The following is a 19937-nucleotide window of genomic DNA, read 5'->3' on the forward strand; positions in this document are numbered from 1 at the left end:
TGTCCCTGTTTGGAAGCCTGGGCCGGATTGCTCCCCTCTGTCTATTTTTCTAAAGTGTCATTTATCCAGTAAAATGTGCCAGCCTGAGCCATGGGGCTGCTGGCAGTGCTGTCACTGAGCCATTGCTCACTGGATTTCCCAGCGATGGATTGGCAGCACTTCCTGGCCCACATAAGAAATCTCTCAGTAATGGGAAGTCCAAGGAGTACAAACAAGAGTTCACATTTTATAAACTGGTTACTGGAAAATGAACATTTCTTCTTCTCCTCCTCCTTGCCTTTACCCTCAGTTCCATTTGGTGTGTGTAACAGTGGTGCTTAATTATAGTGACACCCGTTTGCAGGAGCCAGACTGTGTCAGGGGGTCCCTGTGGGGTCCTTCTGGTGCCTGTGTAATATTAAAGTGTCAGGCTGTTACAAATTGGGTGCTTCATCCTTGAGAAGCGATTATTATCTGCCTTTCCCAAGTGTGAAAGACCTGTATAACTCAACAAGGTGCCAGTGCTTGAGGCCTCCTGAGTAAAAATGCAATGAGTCCTGAAGGGGACCCTGGGCCGGCGTTGTCTTGTTGCTGAACTTGAGATATTCCATTTATTATACTGGAATATATTTCCTGAAGTCAACACTGGGTAAAATAATACAAGAGGGTGTTCAAGCAACAGCACAACAGGATTTAGTGTCCCTCTGTGATGGCCTTCTAAAAACCTTAATCACCCCTGGTGGAAGCAGAATGCTGCTGACAGAGTTTGCTGACCATTGGTGAGCAAACAGCATTAGTTACTTCTTTGAGTTGTTTTAATAATTGAGAAAAAGATGAGTTTCTGGTTTTTTCCATTCATTTCTAATTGTATGGGCCTTGAACTTAAAAGGCCTGAGTTGCTCAGAGTTTTAGGCACACTTATTTTCAACGTTTTGTGCCCATTTATTTCTAATATTTATATTTAGGTAACTCTTAGAAATAGAATTCTATGCTTAACTTGGCACTTTTGAAGATAAAGGGATTCAATTTTGACCAATTTTATTCTTATCCATATGTTTTGTTGAGTTGTAAAAAGAGAAAATATGGATGGCAAAGCCTTGTTTCACAGATAATGTGAAAATGTGTTTTCATGCTTTCAGCATTCAAGACTATATAATATTTATATTATATAATAATTGTAATATCAAATGTCTGAAACAAAATAAAATACAGTGAAATGAAACTTTTTACTGCCAATGAAGGATAAACTGTGAATCATAAGTAGAGCTCAAGCTCATTTCTGTTTGTGGATCTCGTGGTCTTTGCCTACAAATGTAGATAATTATTATTGCCATCCCAGACTGAGAGGATAGAAAGGATATGACGTAGATATTTGGATAATTTGGGGCTAGTCTGTGTTTCAGAGGATAAACAGAGTAATTATTAAGAGAGTTCCAAATTCTAACTGGAATTGTATCCCTCACAGGATGGCCAGCATTCCCGGGAATCAGAAAGCTACACACTCAGAAAATTGCCAAGGGAAGAAGTCCCAGCATGCAGAAGCCATTTTTTACATGAACTGCAGAGCAGCTTACCTGAGTGTCTTAAAAAACAGCTTAGAAAATATTAAATCCAAGGAACAACTCAGTTTAGGTAACAATTGGATCTTTTCCCCTTGAATTCTTACATGGGATGATTACAGTGAGAGTATCCCAGTGCAGGAACTCAGTAAGTGGTTTAAGGAATTGAGAGTAGTTTTGGATGCCTGCTGGAAGTGGGAATAGCAGACAGAGGTTTTTTTCTGTAAATCACCAGCATGAAGGGTCTCAGTTCAGTTTAGAGTGGGCCATTGCCCTGGCACAGAAAATCACCATGACTGTTGTTCCATAAGAGTTCTTACTCCTTATCTCATCTCCTGCTGAATTACACTTCCATAGACTGGAATCCAAAGTTCTCATTTTTCATCCAGACTGTATTTGTGTATAAGTGGTGGTGTTGTCAGCAGTACAATAGGAAAAAAATACCTCTGACTGCTTCAGCTGCACTAAAGAAGGGTGCTGGTAGATACTGAAAGCTGTGGGGTTTTGCTTTAAAAACTTCAGGAATTTCCAAGGGGAGTGAGAAAAATTTACCTGAAAAATGGAAGTTGGTTTCTTAAGAATACATCTTAGTGACCAGGTAAGATGAGGAAGGAGTAAGGTAAGACTGAGTAATAAATAACCTGTTTCAGTTTTGAAAGAGGTTTCAGTCCCCCAGAAAAAATTTCTCAAGCAAATACCATTTCAACTTTGCAGCTTCTTGGAGTTGTAGGATTGTGTGCTCTGTTTGGGTGGTGGTTTTTCTTTTTCTTAGAGCATTTTTGTTCTTTATTAAAAGGTTTTTCATGGAAACCACCACTGTAAAAGCTGAGTGCACTTCTCTGTTGCCCTGATTGTAGCTTCTTTCCCTACATGAGAACATGAAATTCTACCCATTAGCAAGGACATTCCTACAGCTTGTGACTTGGTGCTCTCCAGGCTTTCTCAGCTGCAATAAAAGGGCCTTGATGACATCCTAATGATAGTTTGGGATAATCTGGATTTTAGCAGAGGGGTGGTGTGAACAAATGTCATCTCTTTAATAAATGCTTTGGCTTTCATCTCTATCCATATGCTGCTTGGCTACACAGCAAGTGTTTGGGCAATTTGCTTTCAAGGTCATCTTAGAGAGGGCAGTTAGTTGTTTAGACTCCCAATCATTTCAGAGACATTTAAGAATTTATTTTAGAATTTGTAATGGTTGAGAGGTAGAGACCTATATTTCATCTGAAGTCAATTTTAGCATTTCTCAAACGAGTGGTGCCAACGTTTAAGCATCTCTTGCTTCATCAAGTTTGGCTGATATTCTAAACTAAAGTCTCACTGAGAGATTGGCCCTGTGAAATTTTATTTGTAGGAGTTTTGCTTATCCACAAATAGTAGCTTCACTTCCTGTCTGTTGTAATATTATTGAAGTGATTTAGCAGAATCAGACCATAGAGAAATCTAAATAAAAGGTGCAGTCTGATTGAACTTTCACAAATACAAACTGGGAGGCACGTAGGGAATGGCAAGTGCTGATCTCCCTGGAGATACAAAAATACAGGATTGTATATTGGAAGGATGTCTGTTAAATATAGCCATGTATTGACATTCCAAGGACCTCTGCTATCCATGGAGACAAACCCACAGAGTCACTGCCCTTCCGTGGCTGCCCTTGACACTGAAATCCCCAAAGCATTGCTCCATGCCCAGGCGTGGCTTGGATGAAGATGTGAGCCTTGCTCTGTTCTCCTGGCTCCTGCAGCAGAGGTGACAGGGCACAGATCTTTATTTAGTGCTTGACCTTGAGGCAGGGATGAACAAGAAAGGTGCCTGGTTTGTTTGTTTGGTTTGCTGCTGACAGTTCCCACTGAGCATTGTAACCATGCCACTGCCTCATTTCACAGATGCTCCTGAGCAGTTCCCAGCACAGGCTTGGTCACTGCTCAGCTGGCTCAAAATCAAATGCCAGCCCAGGTAGAGATGGAGGATCTCCTGTGCTTCCCTTAGAGACTTGATTATTTGGGAAGATGTAAAAACATCCCTCTCATTTCAGATAGAATGTAATTTGAATTTAATTTCCATTTAATGTAATACCTTCATCACACTGAAAACTGGTGAAAGGATGTTTTCAGTAAAGACCTTGAAGAGGCAAATAGATCCAGCAAAATCATTTTGGAGAATGCCAGGTGTAACATCCATGGCACTGGTTGCATGTGTGGCATTGGCTGCCTGGTGTCATTTTTCCTTTAAAATTCATGTTGTATAATTTGAATTGATACATTCAAATATACAGGTGTGACACAAAATATTGTCTCAGATAAATTCTCTTCTAGATCTCAGTTCTCAGCAAAGGAAGTGCAAAGATGATGTTGATCTTCATAGAAATAGGATCTAATAATGTGCAGGTTTAAAAAGAATAATGTTCTTGGTATTAAGACACTGGATTTTGGCTGAATTTTACACTTGAGGCTGTCTGAGTTCATGGATATTTTGATGAAGATCATAACCAAAACTCCTTCAGACCCACTTTTCTGTTGGAGTGATTTGGCTTTAAAAAAATCTGAACATGGAAAGTGACTCAAGGATGTTTGGAGAAAACTCCTTTCCTAACAGCTGGAATATATATTTAATATTGTGTTTTGTTGTGCAGTACTTCAGCAGGCTGGAAGAAATCCTTCTCAGAAGACCATTAATAAATACTGGACTTCACAAACAACTTCACTGAATTTTGATGATTTTTGTGCTATTTTAAAAAATGAAAAGCCAGCTACAAGAAATGAACTGCTCAAAGCATTTGGAAAAATAGACACAGATAAAGCTGGATATATTTTCCATGATGAACTTTATAAAATTCTTACAACAGTAAGTATCACTAGGAACTTAATTATCCATCTTTAATTAGTAGAGATTTTAGAAATTAGATGGTAAAACAAGATAAGCAAGAATGACTGAGAGCTGGGATTCCCCATTTTATGGAAGATTTTTGTGGTGGGTTTCCAGAAGACACCACAGAATTACATAAACTGATACAATTTATCTCTTCAGTGTTTAGTAGCATTGTAAGGACAGAATTTCTAATGGTTTTGACCTCTGTTTTCATGATTCAAATGAAAATCCATTGAAATCTATTGCAAGATAAGTTTTCCTGAAAGAATATTAAAAGACTCTTTGTTTGTTTATTAAATTTCCAGGATTCTTGATTAGGAACCCAAACTGAGCTGGTTTTTTCTTGCAGAGAGGTGCTAAAATGACCTGGGAGGAAGTGACCACCATTACTAAACAAGCTGATTTTAACTGCAGTGGCAAACTTGACTACAACAAGGTAAGGCCTAGAGTGAAATTTGTTCTAGTGTTATTGACAATACGAGTGTTAGTGATGACCTTACCCCAGGATTCTAAATTTTGGACTGAAAAAACAGCCCACAAAAATTTGTACATCAATATGGTTTCACTGGAGGAAAACTGGTAAGAATCCTATGTTAACAATCAGTCTTCAAATATCTAGAAAGAAAGAGTTGAAAGTCACCCTTAATATTTATTCAATATTTGGTCCTCCTTGTTGAATCATGGCTGCATTTTACTGTGATACTTGAGTGGTTGTTCTTACTAATGAAAATTTAAATTAATGCTGGTCTTGAAGAGAAAATTCTGCTGCCCCATCCTTTCCTTGCTAATGCTACATTTTACTCCTTCAAGCCATGAGAAAGGGAACCTGGTAGGTGAAATATTCTTTTTTTATCTCAAGTTCTGTGAGCTGTAGCTGAGCACCCGTGAGCAGTGCTGCAAGGCTGCAAGGGACAGGCTGGAAGTTGACCCTCGACTGAGGCAGCAGCAGTTTGGGAATGAAACTGAAAATTCCTCTGAAGGGATCCCAGTGCTGGTGTCCAAAGCATCCCCGAGGATCTCCAGGAAAAGCCATCACAAACTGGCTAATGGTGTTTCTATTTCTTCCATTTGATGTTTTTTCTGTTGGAGATGAAGCTCTGGCTCAATGAGCAGTTGAATTTTTGTTTAATTTTTCTCAGATTAGTGAGGATTTTAGTGATGAATATAATCTCTACTGTGGCAATCCCATCAATGTGTCAGTACAATATGTTCAAATGGCTGCATCTATGAAGCTCTCAGATTCCTAAGGGTGGATTTTGTTGATTGTCATGTGACACAGTCCAAAGGGAAGAGAGGAGGTGAATGCTTAGATATTGCAAGTTATTTATTTCCTTCCCAGATCAGACATGAAACCTTAAACATTTATCAATGAACTGTGTGCTTGTTTCAATTCTTGAGGCTGCTTTTCAAGCACAATCAATAGGAGAGTTTAAGGTCCTTGCTGAAGTTACAAAGCTGCTTCCAAACCTTCCCAAACTGGAAAAAGTCCATGGAGAACAGACTGCAGAGGCACCAAGTCTGAAATATTAGGATGTAGTTTGTGCTGTTCCAAGTTGCTTCAGATCTGGGCAATACCAAAGAGGAGCAAAAGTGACAGGAGAGTGCTGAAGGGAAGTTCTGTGATTGAGTTCTTGTCATCCAGTTTTCTTTGTGCTTTTAAATGCAAGGTTTATGATAAATAGCACTAGGAGAGGGTTGAAATAATGTAATTGTAATTAAATATCTGTTTGTAGGTGACAGCAGAGCTCCTTCAAGACCTTCATCAGCTCAAAGTGGCAAAGCTTTTACCTCCACCACTGTCACTGTGGGTGCCAGCAGCAGCAGGAACACAAAGCTAATTATTGAGCCTGACACAATGAAGGTATCACACTGAAATGATGGTGTTTTCCTCTAGGCACCCGTGTTATTGCATTTTAAATAAGCTAAAAATCAGAGAAAAATGGTGTCTTATGTTTTATTAATAGTTTGTCAAGGGCAGCTATAAACTACTGAGAGCTTTCCTGATACATATTATTATGAACATTTTTCTATACTGTTGGTTTTGCTGACAACAAGTTATTGGAAATAATTTTTCAGGTGTGAAGGTTTCATAGAACAAAATGTGGTTTTTTATAAATGAAACCACTGTTGGAGAAAACATGTAATGACTTCTTGAGAAATTTAAAATTTAATAATTTATTAGGTTGGTGAGAACTTTAAATGCTTAAGTAGTCTGAAAGATTGTGTATCATAAACCTGTGCATGAAAGGTAATTGGAAATAAATAACAGATCTGTGAGCATATTCAGTTTCTTGGGCATTGCTTGGTAAATACATGCTGTAACCTGAAAATATTGATTTTTAGTTAGACTAATATGTCCTATCAGTATTTTCTTTTAAATAAATCACTCATTCAATATAAATTCCTGGGGGAGAGAGACACCAAAGTCACTTTGCTAAGTCAATATTTGTAGAGTGTTAATATTGATCTTTTTCCCTTTGTGTTTCCCTTTCTTGACTGGACCTTTACTAGTTTTCTTTCAACAGAAAATAATAGCTGTAGAAATAGAAAACATTAACTGGAAACTGCTGGGATACATTAAAAATGTGCACCTGGAGACTCCTGTATAAAAGGGAACAAATGGTTCTGACCACACTGTAAGTGCTGCTGGAAAACAGAACTGATTGTCCTCAGGAGCTACATTTTTGTTTCAAATAACAACTCTGGGTTTGTTATTGAACTCTGAAGTCCTTTATGTCTTCCCCATTGCTGTACAGTGACATTTGTTCTATATTATAATTTCAAAACATCATCTCCCAGGGATTTTTGGCAGTCTGTTTAGGTATCTGGACCTCCATGCAATTTAACCTGCAATCTCACCTTGTTCAAACATGATGTGCAGTGTATAAAACCAGCACACCCTTACCCAAGATGGGATTCTTTTTCCTTTGTATAAGCCAGTAAGAACTGAATGAAAAAAAAAAGCAGCTGCAGATATTGATTAGTATTGATTGGCATCATCCAAAAACTGAAATCAATCAATAAACATGGAAAGGTGTAAGTAGAACTATTAATTTTTTTAAAACTTTATTTTGTACAATTTTGCCAGAGTCAGTGAATAAATGCCCAGGGATTCATTTGTGGTGTGAATCAGAATCCAGCACCCAAAAATTCTTCTTATTCATCTTATATCCAAGAATATTTTTTTTTTTTTGCTGTTCACCTGTCTTTTTGTACAAGTAAGAAAATATTGCCCTCAGGATGTTGGAACAACACCAGCTTTACATTTCTGACAGAGGAAAACGGTGGAAGTCAGAACATGGTGAATGTCTAAATTTAAAAACCCTTAGAAAATTCCTCTCAATCATTGCTTTTTATTAGGAATTATGCATTAATATGTGGATCATTTCAATAAGAACTTAAATTTCAGTTGCAGTGGCCAGCGGCAGGTAGTGCCTCACATTTCTTTCCAGTTAACATTTCTAACACAAACGTTTCCCACTTTGGCTCTTTTTTGACAACTTCTGTTCTGCTTTGCAGTGACAGAGGAAAATCCAGCCAGGAAATCCTCTTTTAGCTTCCCAATTTTACATACCTGTTTGGAATTTGGTAATTTAGCACTTTTAGCACCACCTTATGCTCTCTGCCAGAATAACAGGGTTTGATTTCCTAGAACATGGGTAAGGTTTTTGTACAACAGTTTTGGCAGGTATTAAGCTTGCAGCAAACAACCAGTTATTTCCAGTGTGTCAAATTTTAAGACAAAACCTCCATTTTTAAACCTCCTTTTAGCTGAAGTCAGGAGTCCTGGAAGTATTGGAATAAACAGTTTAGGAGTAGTGGTGGAAATGATCCAACAGGCTGAAGTCCATGTTGGAATTCTGTTGCTGACTTATGTTGACCCCCCTGTTAATCCCAGCTCCCATTATCCATTTTTTGACTGACACAACCCCAGCTGTTGCTCCATATTTAACCCTCACCATTAAGTCCCAGGAATGTTTTGTCTCTGTTCACTTCTTTCTTAATTATTTTTTATGATTGGTCCCCTTTTTCCTTGTCCTGTCACTACAAATCCAGTTTAATGGATAAAGAGGAGTATAAAATTATTGGATGGATTTGTTAATGAGGTTTATTCTGCTCCATAAAAGGTGACCAGCTGCACTTCCATAAGGATTATCCCTAAAACCTTCTCCAGCAGGTTGTGCCCACAAGGAAAAGATTCTGGGAGATTATAGGAGGGGAGGGACTTGGATAGCAGTGTCTGCCAGGGACTGGAGATCTCACTTGATTTTAAATAACTTAATAAATCTTTGTCTTTTCCACAGCCAAGTTACTTTGAAAGTCTTTTAGAACTTCTTTAGCAAAATCTTAATTTTAAAAAAAAAATTCCAAACCTTCAAAGAACAGCAGAAAGGGAGTTGCAAAGTATATGATATTTATATTTAAATTAGTCCATGCTGCCAGCTGTTTGCAAAAATAATTATCAGAATCTTCGTGGCAATTCCAATTTAATTTTCAACTACTGGAGCATTGGGGTAATGTGTGTTTTTCAGGCATTTTCACAAGTGAAGCAATGTTACTTTCCAAAAATTGACTACAAGAAGGACTATTTGGGGTTTTGTTTTTCATAAAAGTATATTGATGCTGTATGTTGTGGTGCGTTTTATGCAGGGTTTCTTAAATAATCAAATTAATTCATATTTCAGAGAAGGCACTTTGATCTTCATCCAAAATGAGAACAACACCTTATATTTGCTTGGTTTCCAGGAATGGCAATGTGTACAATCCAAAGGATGCTTCTACCTGGAAAAAGATGGGGAAATCATCAGTCACAAATACAGGCTGCACTTACCCCGATGATCTGCAGTTTGTGTCACCATCAAACCTTTAAATATTCCCCAGGCAGAAGGTGAGTGTGTTTATATTTCCTTTTCCTCTTAAAAAGAGGTGGTGGCTTGGTGATTTACCACAGGGCTTCATCCAGTTGCTACATTGGAATGATTTTTTTCCCCAAGTAGGTTATTTCCTTTTTAATCCCATAAAACGGGAGCCTTTAGACCCCAAAGTTATTTTAGAGTCAGCTGGGCTGGTTTTTTTGAAACAAATTTATGTGTTGTGTAACCATTCTTTGGCACTCTTGACCCTTAATGATAGAACTATTTTATCAATAGTTCTTAATGATAAAATTATTAGCAGTAATCATTATCTGTGAGACAATCACAAGGCTTGGAACAATTGATCTGCTTGGCCTAAACAGGAAGGAAATGCCAATAGTGTAGAATAGATTCTTTTTTCCCATTTTTCATCAGCAGGCATCAATAAATACCATGGGAATACCTATTTTGACATGCAAATAAAAACAGTTGTGTGTCATTATTAAGCATTTTTAGGGGATATTTTTCCTTTTAGGAAAATCTTGTCGCTGGTTGTCAGTGGATACAGCTTTGTTTCTTCTGAAGGAAAATGAAACCCAAGAGAATCTACAGCTTGTGAGCTTTACTGAACTCCAACACAAAGAGGTTAGAGATTTTTGGTGTATTCCTATTTTAATTGTTATTTTTTCATGTGTGCGTTAATGCTGGGGGTGTGAATTCCATGTGTTTGGAAAGAATTCCAGCTGTGCCCAGTATTGCTGAGTTGCTGGGTACATTTACAGCTACTCTGTAGAAACTCAGCTGTATTTCTTCACCTTCAAACACAACATTTCCAAGGCAAAATTTGTTTACATTTCCTTTTATTTTCTTTCTCCTTGCCATTTGAACTTCATAGTGCACAGAATATTCTTATTCTGTGGCAGAAATAAGGCAGCATAAACTTATTGTCCCCTTCTCCCCTCATCTCTCTCCTGCATGTTTTTCTAACTTTTCATTCTAAGAGATTCACTGTTTTTTAGCCTTCAAATGGCATCACACAGCCAATTTTTTTTAAGGAGAGCACCCAGCATTGCCAGGGTTTTCAAGTAATTCATCAGGTCTATATGAATATTACTGGCAACAAAGAGCAGCATCATTTGAGAAGTTGTTCCAAACTTTTCTGTCTTCCTTGAAGAGCAGATGTTTGGATGGAGAGGGGAGCTTGGATCTGGGCTTTACTGGCTGCTCCCTTTCACAAGTGGCTGTAGGCTGAGGAAGGTAAAAACCCAAATTCCTGGAGAAGCCAAACTGGTGTGGAGAGATGAAGATGGAGAGCTGGCTCTCTCTCACCAAAGAGTTCTGGTGAGTTTTATTCCCAAACATGATAACCTCTATAAAAATCTCTTTTCCAGCTAAAATGTGGCTTTTTAAATCTGGATGTTCCTAAAGTACTACTTGTAGAGAATAGTCTCAAATAGACTGAACAGTTCTTGGCAATATTGTGAGCCAGTAAAAGGAAATGGAAGCCTTTGGAAATAGTTTGGCCTTTTTCATCCCTCAGAGCTGCTTTGTTGGATATATTTGAAACAATTGATTTGGATGGGAATGGCCTCCTGAGTCTGGAGGAATACAACTTCTTTGAGCTGAGGACTAGTGGGGAGAAGTGTGAGCAGGAAGCCTGGGCTGTGTGTAAAGGTAAGTTCATTACTGTGGTAATTAGGCCTAAAACTAATTAAGACTATCAGTTAACTTTCCAGCTGGATAGAACTGGGTATTCTGTAGCCTATTCCAAGAACATGTGTAGATATTGTTCTCTTCCCCCTTTCTTTTTCTTTTTCTCCAGTCTCCTGTCCTTTGCTTTGCTTCATTCTGGTGTGTGTGCTACTGACCTTCTGCTGAGAGAATTCTTCCCCTTCCTAATTGTTCTGTAGCTGCCAAAACCTACAGGGTTTGTAATCCTGGATCATATGGGGAAGGAAACTGTCACAGGTATTTGTTGAATCGATCTCCTTTGTGCAGATTGGGCTGGGGCTGCTTTTTTATCTCACAAAGTGTGGAGAGGGACATTTAATTAGTGTGCTATAAAATGGCATCCAGAGTTTATGTGGGGTTGCCAGTGTCTCATTGTACAATACATGTCAGGTTTGACATCATTCCTTTGGAGGCTGTGGCACGTTGGCCAAAATACTTTGGATCTGGCAAGCCCTATTAATATTACTTCTGAGGTATCAGAATTTTTCTTAACTTATGGAAAACTCCTAGAAAAACACATTTCTATACTTGAATTTTTCCTCTGTTTCATCCCTGCATGTGCTTTTCCACACTTGCTGGCTTTGTCAGGGTGATGCCTCTGATCTCCACACAAGTAGGAGGGGTGGAAATGCGTGAATAAATAAGAGAGGAAGGAGGAGAAAGCTGGGGAATGTTTCAGTAGGTCATCAATCAGTGGAAGGGTTCACATGAATATCATCAGACACCAAAGTTCAAGCCATTTATTACAGCATCTGTAGCCTTGGATAGATTTATTAAATTGGTAATCCCTTTTTAATAATATATAGTAAAGATTTAGCATTGTTATGAAGATGAGAAAACCATTTTTAAAAGTCCCTGACACGAGGACATTTCAATTATGTGTTTGCTGCCATTAGAGTGGTGGATCTATGATATTCTCTCTAGAGAGGGGTGTTAGGATTACTGGAATTGTATTGCTTTTTAGGAACTAAGTAAATCACTTCTGTATCAAGGACCTGAAGCATTGAAAGGTGCTGTCTCCAGCTGATTTTCATTTCCCATTCCTAAAATACCCCGTTCTGCAAAGCTCAGCCCCAAACTTGTAGAAAAAGAAATCAGTATGAACTCTTTGTGTGTTGAAATCTCCCCCTTTTCTGGGTTATCCAAGGGGCCAGCTGTTTCAGGCATTATCCCAAATCCACAGGGAAGCTCTGCAAACAGCATGGGCCTGGTCAAGGAGATTCTTTCCCAAATGATATTGGCCACCCTGAGGCTGCAAGTTGGCTCCATCTTTTAGACCTTGTTAACAGGAGTGGGATTTTTGCCTTTGGGAGGATAAAGGTGTTTGCAGAGAAAAGAGACTTTGAAGTGCTCTTTCTATTCCTTTGAAACAGAGAATTTTGAGATGAAGAGAAATGAACTAACAAGACAAGGATTGATGGATTTGAATCTCATGGAAGCCAACGAGTGGGATGGGGATCCTTGGGACCTTTGGGTCACTTTGTTGTCCCTGGGCTACAACAAAGCCTTAGAAATGACAGAGGTGGGAGAGTCACAGAGCAAAAATCACTGCACATTTTTCTGCTGCACTCTTTGTGTCTGCCACAGACTGATTGCAGGAGGGCAGGGATCCACTGCCACTGTCATTCTCCTCATTCTTAAGATAGCACTTGGGTCCTTGAAAGAGGGAATTTTCCTTTGCTTTAGAGAAAGCCAGGATTTTGTGGGGTTGTAGAGGAAGGAATGTTGGATTCTATCTGTTGGAAGAATGCATGCACTCTGCTGGTGGGGAGTGATAGGAGGATAAGGATGGTAAACGGTGACCTGTCAGCAAATGTAGAAAATACAGGACTTTTTCTCCTTAAAAAAGTCACTTTTGTGGCCCTAACCACAACAGAAGTGGATAAAGATAATTTTTTTCCACGTGATTTAGAATTCCTAGTTTCCAGACAGAACTATTTCTGTTACTGTTGCCTTTCACAACAGTGTCTGAAGGTGTTCAACATGAAATTTTAATGCTTCATTAAAATTTTTGGGTCTGGGTCACACACTGTTTACTTTACAGGACCTGGGATTATTTCTCCGATGTTTTTGTGTGATTTACAAATTTTATTTTATTATTTTATTTATTTTTATAGAAATAATATTACTTCTGATGTTAATAGTTCTCTCTAAGGAAAGAGGAGGTCGTTAATGAAGAGAAAAAAATTAAAGCATTGAATATGCAGATAATTAAATAATTTAATTCTTAGGAAAAGCTGATTTTTAGGATCACAGTCTGATAATGGTATTTAACTTTGTTAAACGGGTCAGTGTAGTCACTATATAAAATACAGGAAGACCTAAAAATAGTCAGTATGGGAGATATCAGTTGTCTGTCAGTGAAAATCTCGGGATGGTGGTGAGGGATTTAAGGATGAGCAGTTTGTCCTTTTCCTCCGAGCTGCTGCGGTTGGCAGAGCCCCTGCAAAGCTGTTTTTCTGCATTTCAGCCACAAGAGAGAGCCCTGCTCCAAGAAAGAGCATTTTGGGGAGGTTTTTCTCCAGTTAGGAATTTCAGGAAGGTGTGTTGTGCCTTATTCCAGCTGTGGGTTCTGGCTCCAGCCTTTGCTTTCTGAAGGCCAGCACAGCTCTCCAAACGCTTCAGTAATTAAACTAAAAATCTCCAGCTGTTAACTTGTGTCTCTCACTTACCTCTTGAATTCCTTGATTTCAAATAATTGAAGATTGATGTTTTGGGAGCACTGAGAGAGAGCTTGAGAAATCATTTCTGCTGGATTCCAACAGCTTTAGAAAGGAACTGAGGTGCTGTGAGGGAGTCTAAGAAAATGCAAACTCCAGGTTGTTACACCAGGAGTAAAATGTAGCCAAGATACTCCCAGAGTGCTCAATGCAACATTGCAGAGGTGTTAAATCTGTGTGAAGTGGCACAAACAGCAAGAGTGTGACAGGTAAAGGAGAAAGGTTTCTTTCAGCCACTGGAATACATTCATATTTCATCCTAATTCCTGGCCATTTAGCTGTCCAAGGAAGGGTTTGCTGTGTTGAGCTACATGTCAGGTGTACTGTAAATGGCATAAAAATGCCAGTTGTCCTGAGCTTTCATTTGGTGTAAAAGACTGCCCCAGCTCTCAGGTTTGGAATATTTAATATTCAAGGAAATATTTCTATCTGGGTAATTCGAGTTTATATAAGAAAATACTTAGGAGCTGTGGGGGGAAAATCTGAGGGGAAAAACTACAGCTGCAGTGATGCTAAAACTCCTATTCTCCCTTGCAGGCCTGGCCCCTTGTCATTGACATGTGTGCAGAGAGGTGCAAAGGCAGAATGAAAGCCTTTCTCTGGGGGCAGGGGGCTCCCAGCTGAGCAGGGCTGTCTGCAGGTCTGTGCTTAATAAAGGAGAGGCCAAAGTGCTGGATGGCTCTGAGAACATCATCAGCCACACTTACAAATCAGGCAGCAGGATCAGCTCTGTGACTGAAAAGAAGGCATGGCCTGGGACTTCCATAAGGTACTTTGTGTTTATGTCTGTTGTTATTGATCCTGCTCCTTCCTTGGCTCATAGTTGAGAATTACTTCTCCTGAAATCAGGTTTTTGTGTCTGTTTCATTAAAAAACCCTCCTGCTGTGCTTGTGCTCCTTGGGACTTCAGAAGAGCCTGGAGCAGTGTTCCTGGAAGGGACAGATTATTATAATGAGGCAAGCAGTTCTAAGGACCATATAAAATGTGAATGTTTTTGTGTTCACATTCCAATTTTTCAATCTTTTGACACAATATGATGGTCAAATGAGAAAAGAAACACTAACAGCAGGAAATGCAATTAGAGCAAGAGCAAAGAGCACAGCATTTATGCTATTGAATATTTCCAGTGTCCACAAGAAGCTCAAAGAGCAGTGATTTTTAGGAGTGTGTTATGGATGAGTTTTTACCTGATTATTCTTCCAGGTGTAATTTATGAGTAATTCAAGCTGAAAGTTGTGAATCCAAGTAGAAGGGGTTGGTGAGAAGCAGAGATTTTAAACCTTTTTCCATAGACCACAATGAATGTGCTGTTCCTTGTCAGGTTCCTTTCTAGCAGGAACGTTGAATAAACACAGCACAGTTCAGATGTTCAACTTCAGATGCTTTAAATCTGAAAAGATCCCAGCAAGAAGTGCTTTTTTAAATGCACAGCCAAGCAAAAGGGGGTGGGTTGGGGGACTAATATTAGGAGTGGATGCTGAGGCTCCTGGAACTCTGGATTTGGCTTTGCACTTTGCCCTTTAGGGTGGATATTCCAGAGTTATTTATATGTTTGAGGATATGTCAGGGAGGGAGATCAGGGCTGCACTGAGACAACTGGATGCTCTCTGCTTCAGATCTCTGCCCACTCTGTTTATAGCAGTTGGGTTTGGTTTGCAGATCTCACCAAGCTGGGTGGGAATGCTGGGGAAGCTCCACAGGGGGATGTGGACAGGCTGAGGCCAGCGGTGTGAGCTTCAACAAGGCCAGCTTGTATCTTCACAAGTCCTTGTGTTGTTTCAATGAGTCTTGAGTGACTTTTGACCAGGAATGTGGTGCTAAGATCCATTTGAAACTGTTACTCTTCAAAGAGTATCCTTAAGCACTTCTGTCCTGTAACACAGGAAGTACAAGGAGTGTGCAGTTGTTAACACAAAGAACAGACACTTAACCAATAAAGACTAATGGTTTCTTCATGTTTTTTCACTTGCAGTCTGAAAACAAAGTGATAATTCATGTCAACAATGAGAAGAGTAAGAACTGCCTCAACAGTAGGGGACTGACAGTTTTTGCTGTGGAAGTGGCTCCAAAATCCATGATGGTGAGGTTCTTTCATGGCTTAGACAACTTTAGAGAAAAACAGGTGACATCTTTATAGTTTCCTTTTATGGGACTTTTATCATGATAATGAGCATGTGGAGAGTGGCATCTTCTGACCTGAACACATCAGCAGTTCTTGGTGTTTCAAAGCTGATAATGAACTGGATGTATCCCTGTTTTCCTGTGCAGTTTGCTATAAACATCCATAACTGCTCAGTTTTTCATATGTGAGCCTATTTCAATTGTCCATTCTATACATGCACCATTGAGTAATATTTTTAATAATCTTTTTCTAAGGCTGTATTTTATTTCTTTTTCACTTAGCCACTTTTAATCCCACATATTGATGCCTGAGAAACAGACCAAGCATGCACTGATCAGAAGCAGAAATAGATGTGTTGCAGTCCTTGTGCACAGTGAGATTTGCAGGTGGCTAACTTTTGTTAAACCTGATTTAGGGATCATGTAAACCATGAGACAGTTTGATTGCTGAGCCCTGCTGCAGAGCTGGGCACGCTTTAGTGACAATTCCAAATGAGGGTCCTAAGGGGTGGGATGTGATGGAAAATGCATTACAAATGCAGATGATGTTTTTCTTCATTTATTTATGAATAAACCCCCTGGTTTTATTTTTCTAAAAGTACACTCTGCTTGTTCAAAAGCAGAGGCATCCAAGCTATTTTATATTTCCGAGTTTTCCAGGGTGAATTTTTTTTGACTAGCAACAGCTCAGTTTGTAGTTGTGAGATGAAGGGGTGTTTATCTTATTTTTCAGTTTGCGTTTCTGTAAGTAAACTGAAATCGAGATTATTTGCCAGTCCCGTTTGACATCCAGTGTAGCCTGCCGGCTTTGTTTTGGTCTGTGTGCCAGCTTTCCTTGGCATTATTGCCACAGGGTGAGTCTGACTCTTTAATGGCACAAATAAGATCTTCACAGGCCCTGTTGGAGCATCACTGAGCAGTAGAATCGTGGCCGGGCAATAATTTAATGTCCAGAATGACAGAAACTGTAAATCCAGGTGTGATCACAGAACCAGCCCCAGGCTGATCCAGGGACATTGTCACCTGCTCTTCCCCAAATTTACTGTGCCCTTGGTTCTGTGAAAAACGAGCTTCACTCTCGGTAAAATTGGAAGGGAAGTTTAATAAAAGGGACAATTAGGAGACAACAGCACAAAGGGTGTTAGGGCCGGGTGCGTGGGCAGAGAGCCAAAGGCACAACTCTACATGCAAAGATCGATCGGCTTTCAAAGTCCATCGCTTATTTCCTATTCATCACCGTCACGCATCATTCATTAATTCTCTGGAGTTGCTGAGGATCATCTTATCAGTCTTATCTTTTCCTTGGCTTCAATCCGTCTGGTTTCGGGTTCTTTTCTTTTGATAAGGTTTTCCAGGCATGTGAAGACACCCCCCCCCCAATCCTTGCCAAACTGGCCACCCAAACTGCAGCCATTCTCCAGCGTTCCATGACAGAAGCCAGGCAAAGCTTTTCTCACGTTAAGGAACATGAAAAGAACAACATCACAATCCATCCATAACAATTCTGGGACACGCACAAAGCCAACATCACAACACCGTTCGGAGCAGAGGGACCCGCGGTGCTGCAGCCTGGCCGCGGAGGGATCGGCGGGTCTGCGCATGCGCAGGCGGAGTGATCCGCCAGGAGGGACTATTTGTGATGCGGTTCGGCCGCGGAGGAATCAGCGGTGATGCGTCCCGGCGCGGAGTGATCCGCCGGGAGGGACTATTTGTGATGCGGTCCTGCCCGCGGAGGAATCAGCGGTGATGCGTCCCGGCGCGGAGTGATCCGCTGGGAGGGACTATTTGTGATGCGGTCCTGCCCGCGGAGGAATCAGCGGTGATGCGTCCCGGCGCGGAGTGATCCGCTGGGAGGGACTATTTGTGATGCGGTCCTGCCCGCGGAGGAATCAGCGGTGATGCGTCCCGGCGCGGAGTGATCCGCCGGGAGGGACTATTTGTGATGCGGTCCTGCCCGCGGAGGGGTCACCGGTGATGCGTCTCCCCGGCCCGCGCATGCGCACTGAGCAGCGCCCCGCAGCCATCTGCGCACGCGCACGGATCCGCGCACGCGCAGCTGCCAAAACGAGCTTCCCTCGGTAGAATTGGAAGGAAAGGTGAAGAAAAGGGACAGTTTAATAAAAGTTCAATAAAATCAGGGGACAGCAGCCAAAACGCCGCTACGGCCGGGGGCTTCGCAGAGAGACAAAGGCGCACCTTTACAGCCAAAAGAGCCTCTTTAACACCGAGCTCCCTCCGCCGGCTCCCAATCCCAGCCCGCGCTCCCGGGCAGGGTTTCTTTCGGACCAGGGCTGCGTTTCCATCCCCCGCTCTGGGAGGCACCAGGTGCGTTAGGAACGAGCCGATCCCGCTCTCTGAGACACAAGGGCTCGCTCCAGGAGACTGTTCCTGTTCCTCTGTTCCAGCCGCTCTGCTCTCCCCAAAGCACCATTTCCTCGGAGCTCCTCTGAAACTGCATTTCAATGGACCGAGGGCTCCAGAAGCTGCCGAGTCGTGCAGTGGGGTTTTTTGGGAAGCGACCTTAAGCTCTTGCAGTTCCACCTCTGTCATGAGAATTTCAGGGCTCTGAGACTCACAGAACGATTTTGGGTTGGAAGGACCTCAAAGCCCATCCAGTGCCAGCGCTGCCATGGCAGGGACAGCTCCCACTGTGCCGGGCTGCTCCAGCCCCAATGTCCAGCCTGGCCTGGAACCTTCCAGGGGATCCAGGAGCAAATGCCCCCTCTCTGGGCAGACAGAATGAGCTAAACCTGGCTATTCCTGAGGGAGCGATGGGAGCACAGCCGAGTGCTGCATCCCTGATTCCCACTGGGAATCTCCATGTCCTCCTTGCTGTGGGATCCAGGAGTTGCAGTAGGATTTTTGTGGTTTGTGCTGCATTCCCAGCACAGCAGAACCTGTCACCCTCGGAAACACTCTCTTTGTTCAAAAGCAGAGGCATCCCAGCTATTTAATATTTCCCAGCTTTCCGGGCTGCATTCATTCAAACCTGTTGTCAACAGAGCAGTCCCATGACACAGGCAAGGCTGGGCCCTATTTAAATTGCTGCTGACACTTTAGATACCCGTAGCCTCATCCTGGAAGGTGCTTTTACATTTGAATTTAGGCTTCATTCAGTAGAAACTGTAGGCTCGATCCTTAGGGATATTTTGCTGTTAAGTTCAACAGTAGTTTTTAAATATCAGCTGTCAGTGTATCTGATGAATGTCCATCATTTAGTGATACAAGTACTGAACATTTTGCCTGCACAGCACATTGGGTAGGAGTTTTCCAATAAAGAGAACTCTCTTCCACCTCTGCTTTCTCTTGTGCCAGGTCTCTCAGCACGTGATGCCCCTCAAGGAGCAGGAAGAGTGGATTTACAGCTGTGTGCCCTCCCTTGTATGTTAAAGCTCCCAGTGCCAGGCTTGGGAGCAGCCACACTGAACCAGGAACGGCTTCAGGCAGCTTTTAGGCAATTTATAGTCTTGTCCTTCTCCAAAAGCTGGCATACCTTTCTACTTGTTGGTGATCTTGGCATGAAAACACAGAGGCACAATCAAAATGAGTGCTGTTCAGTGATCCAGCTGTAATAGAACTGTGCTTCATAAAGGCTGCTCTCCCTAGAGCTGCTCTTGTTTTCCATGCCATGGGCTGTGGTTCCATCGCAGGCTGGAACTGCCTCACTGAGAAAAAACTTTGTTGAGTGGGTTCCTAATTAAACGTTCTTGTGCTTTTGATGTGAGAAGTGTCAAGGGGTGAGGCTCATTTGATTTTGTCACCTGATCAAGGATTTGCTTCTTTGCCTTTTTTTTTGGTCATTTGCTGATAATCCTCATCTTCCACTTGTTCTGTAATTCCTGTCTGATTTTATACTCTTTTATATACAATAAAGTCTGCCTTTTCATATGCAATAAGGAAATCACATCATTTGAGAAAAATGGAGGTTTGTCTTGGGCTCCTGACTGTTAACAGCAATTAATTATTCCCAGGTGGCTGAAATAAGAAGACTGAAGTGCCCCAAGTTTAGGCTGCAACAGCAATGAAAACCAGCTTGGAGGTACTAAAACCATTCAGCTTATTCTATTTTTCTGGTTTCTCTAAATGTCTGTTAATGTGGGGAAAA

General features: G+C 41.2%; 1 protein-coding gene across 1 annotated transcript in view; it reads left to right on the forward strand.

Annotated features, from left to right (window-relative positions):
* Positions 1 to 19706, forward strand: part of EFCAB7 (EF-hand calcium binding domain 7) — a 20639-nt gene extending 933 nt beyond the window's left edge. Inside the window, 14 exon segments of the mRNA XM_069023609.1 lie at positions 1445 to 1611; positions 4171 to 4382; positions 4756 to 4842; positions 5266 to 5455; positions 6140 to 6267; positions 9153 to 9294; positions 9795 to 9904; positions 10439 to 10604; positions 10802 to 10933; positions 12364 to 12512; positions 14248 to 14302; positions 14305 to 14456; positions 15684 to 15791; positions 19148 to 19706. Coding sequence (XP_068879710.1) covers positions 1446 to 1611; positions 4171 to 4382; positions 4756 to 4842; positions 5266 to 5455; positions 6140 to 6267; positions 9153 to 9294; positions 9795 to 9904; positions 10439 to 10604; positions 10802 to 10933; positions 12364 to 12512; positions 14248 to 14302; positions 14305 to 14456; positions 15684 to 15791; positions 19148 to 19222 — 1872 coding nt within the window. The 5' untranslated portion in view covers position 1445 and the 3' untranslated portion in view covers positions 19223 to 19706.
* The last annotated feature ends 231 nt before the right edge of the window (positions 19707 to 19937 follow it).

The sequence above is a fragment of the Aphelocoma coerulescens genome, chromosome 8 (assembly GCF_041296385.1).
Source record: "Aphelocoma coerulescens isolate FSJ_1873_10779 chromosome 8, UR_Acoe_1.0, whole genome shotgun sequence".
NCBI lineage: Eukaryota > Metazoa > Chordata > Aves > Passeriformes > Corvidae > Aphelocoma > Aphelocoma coerulescens.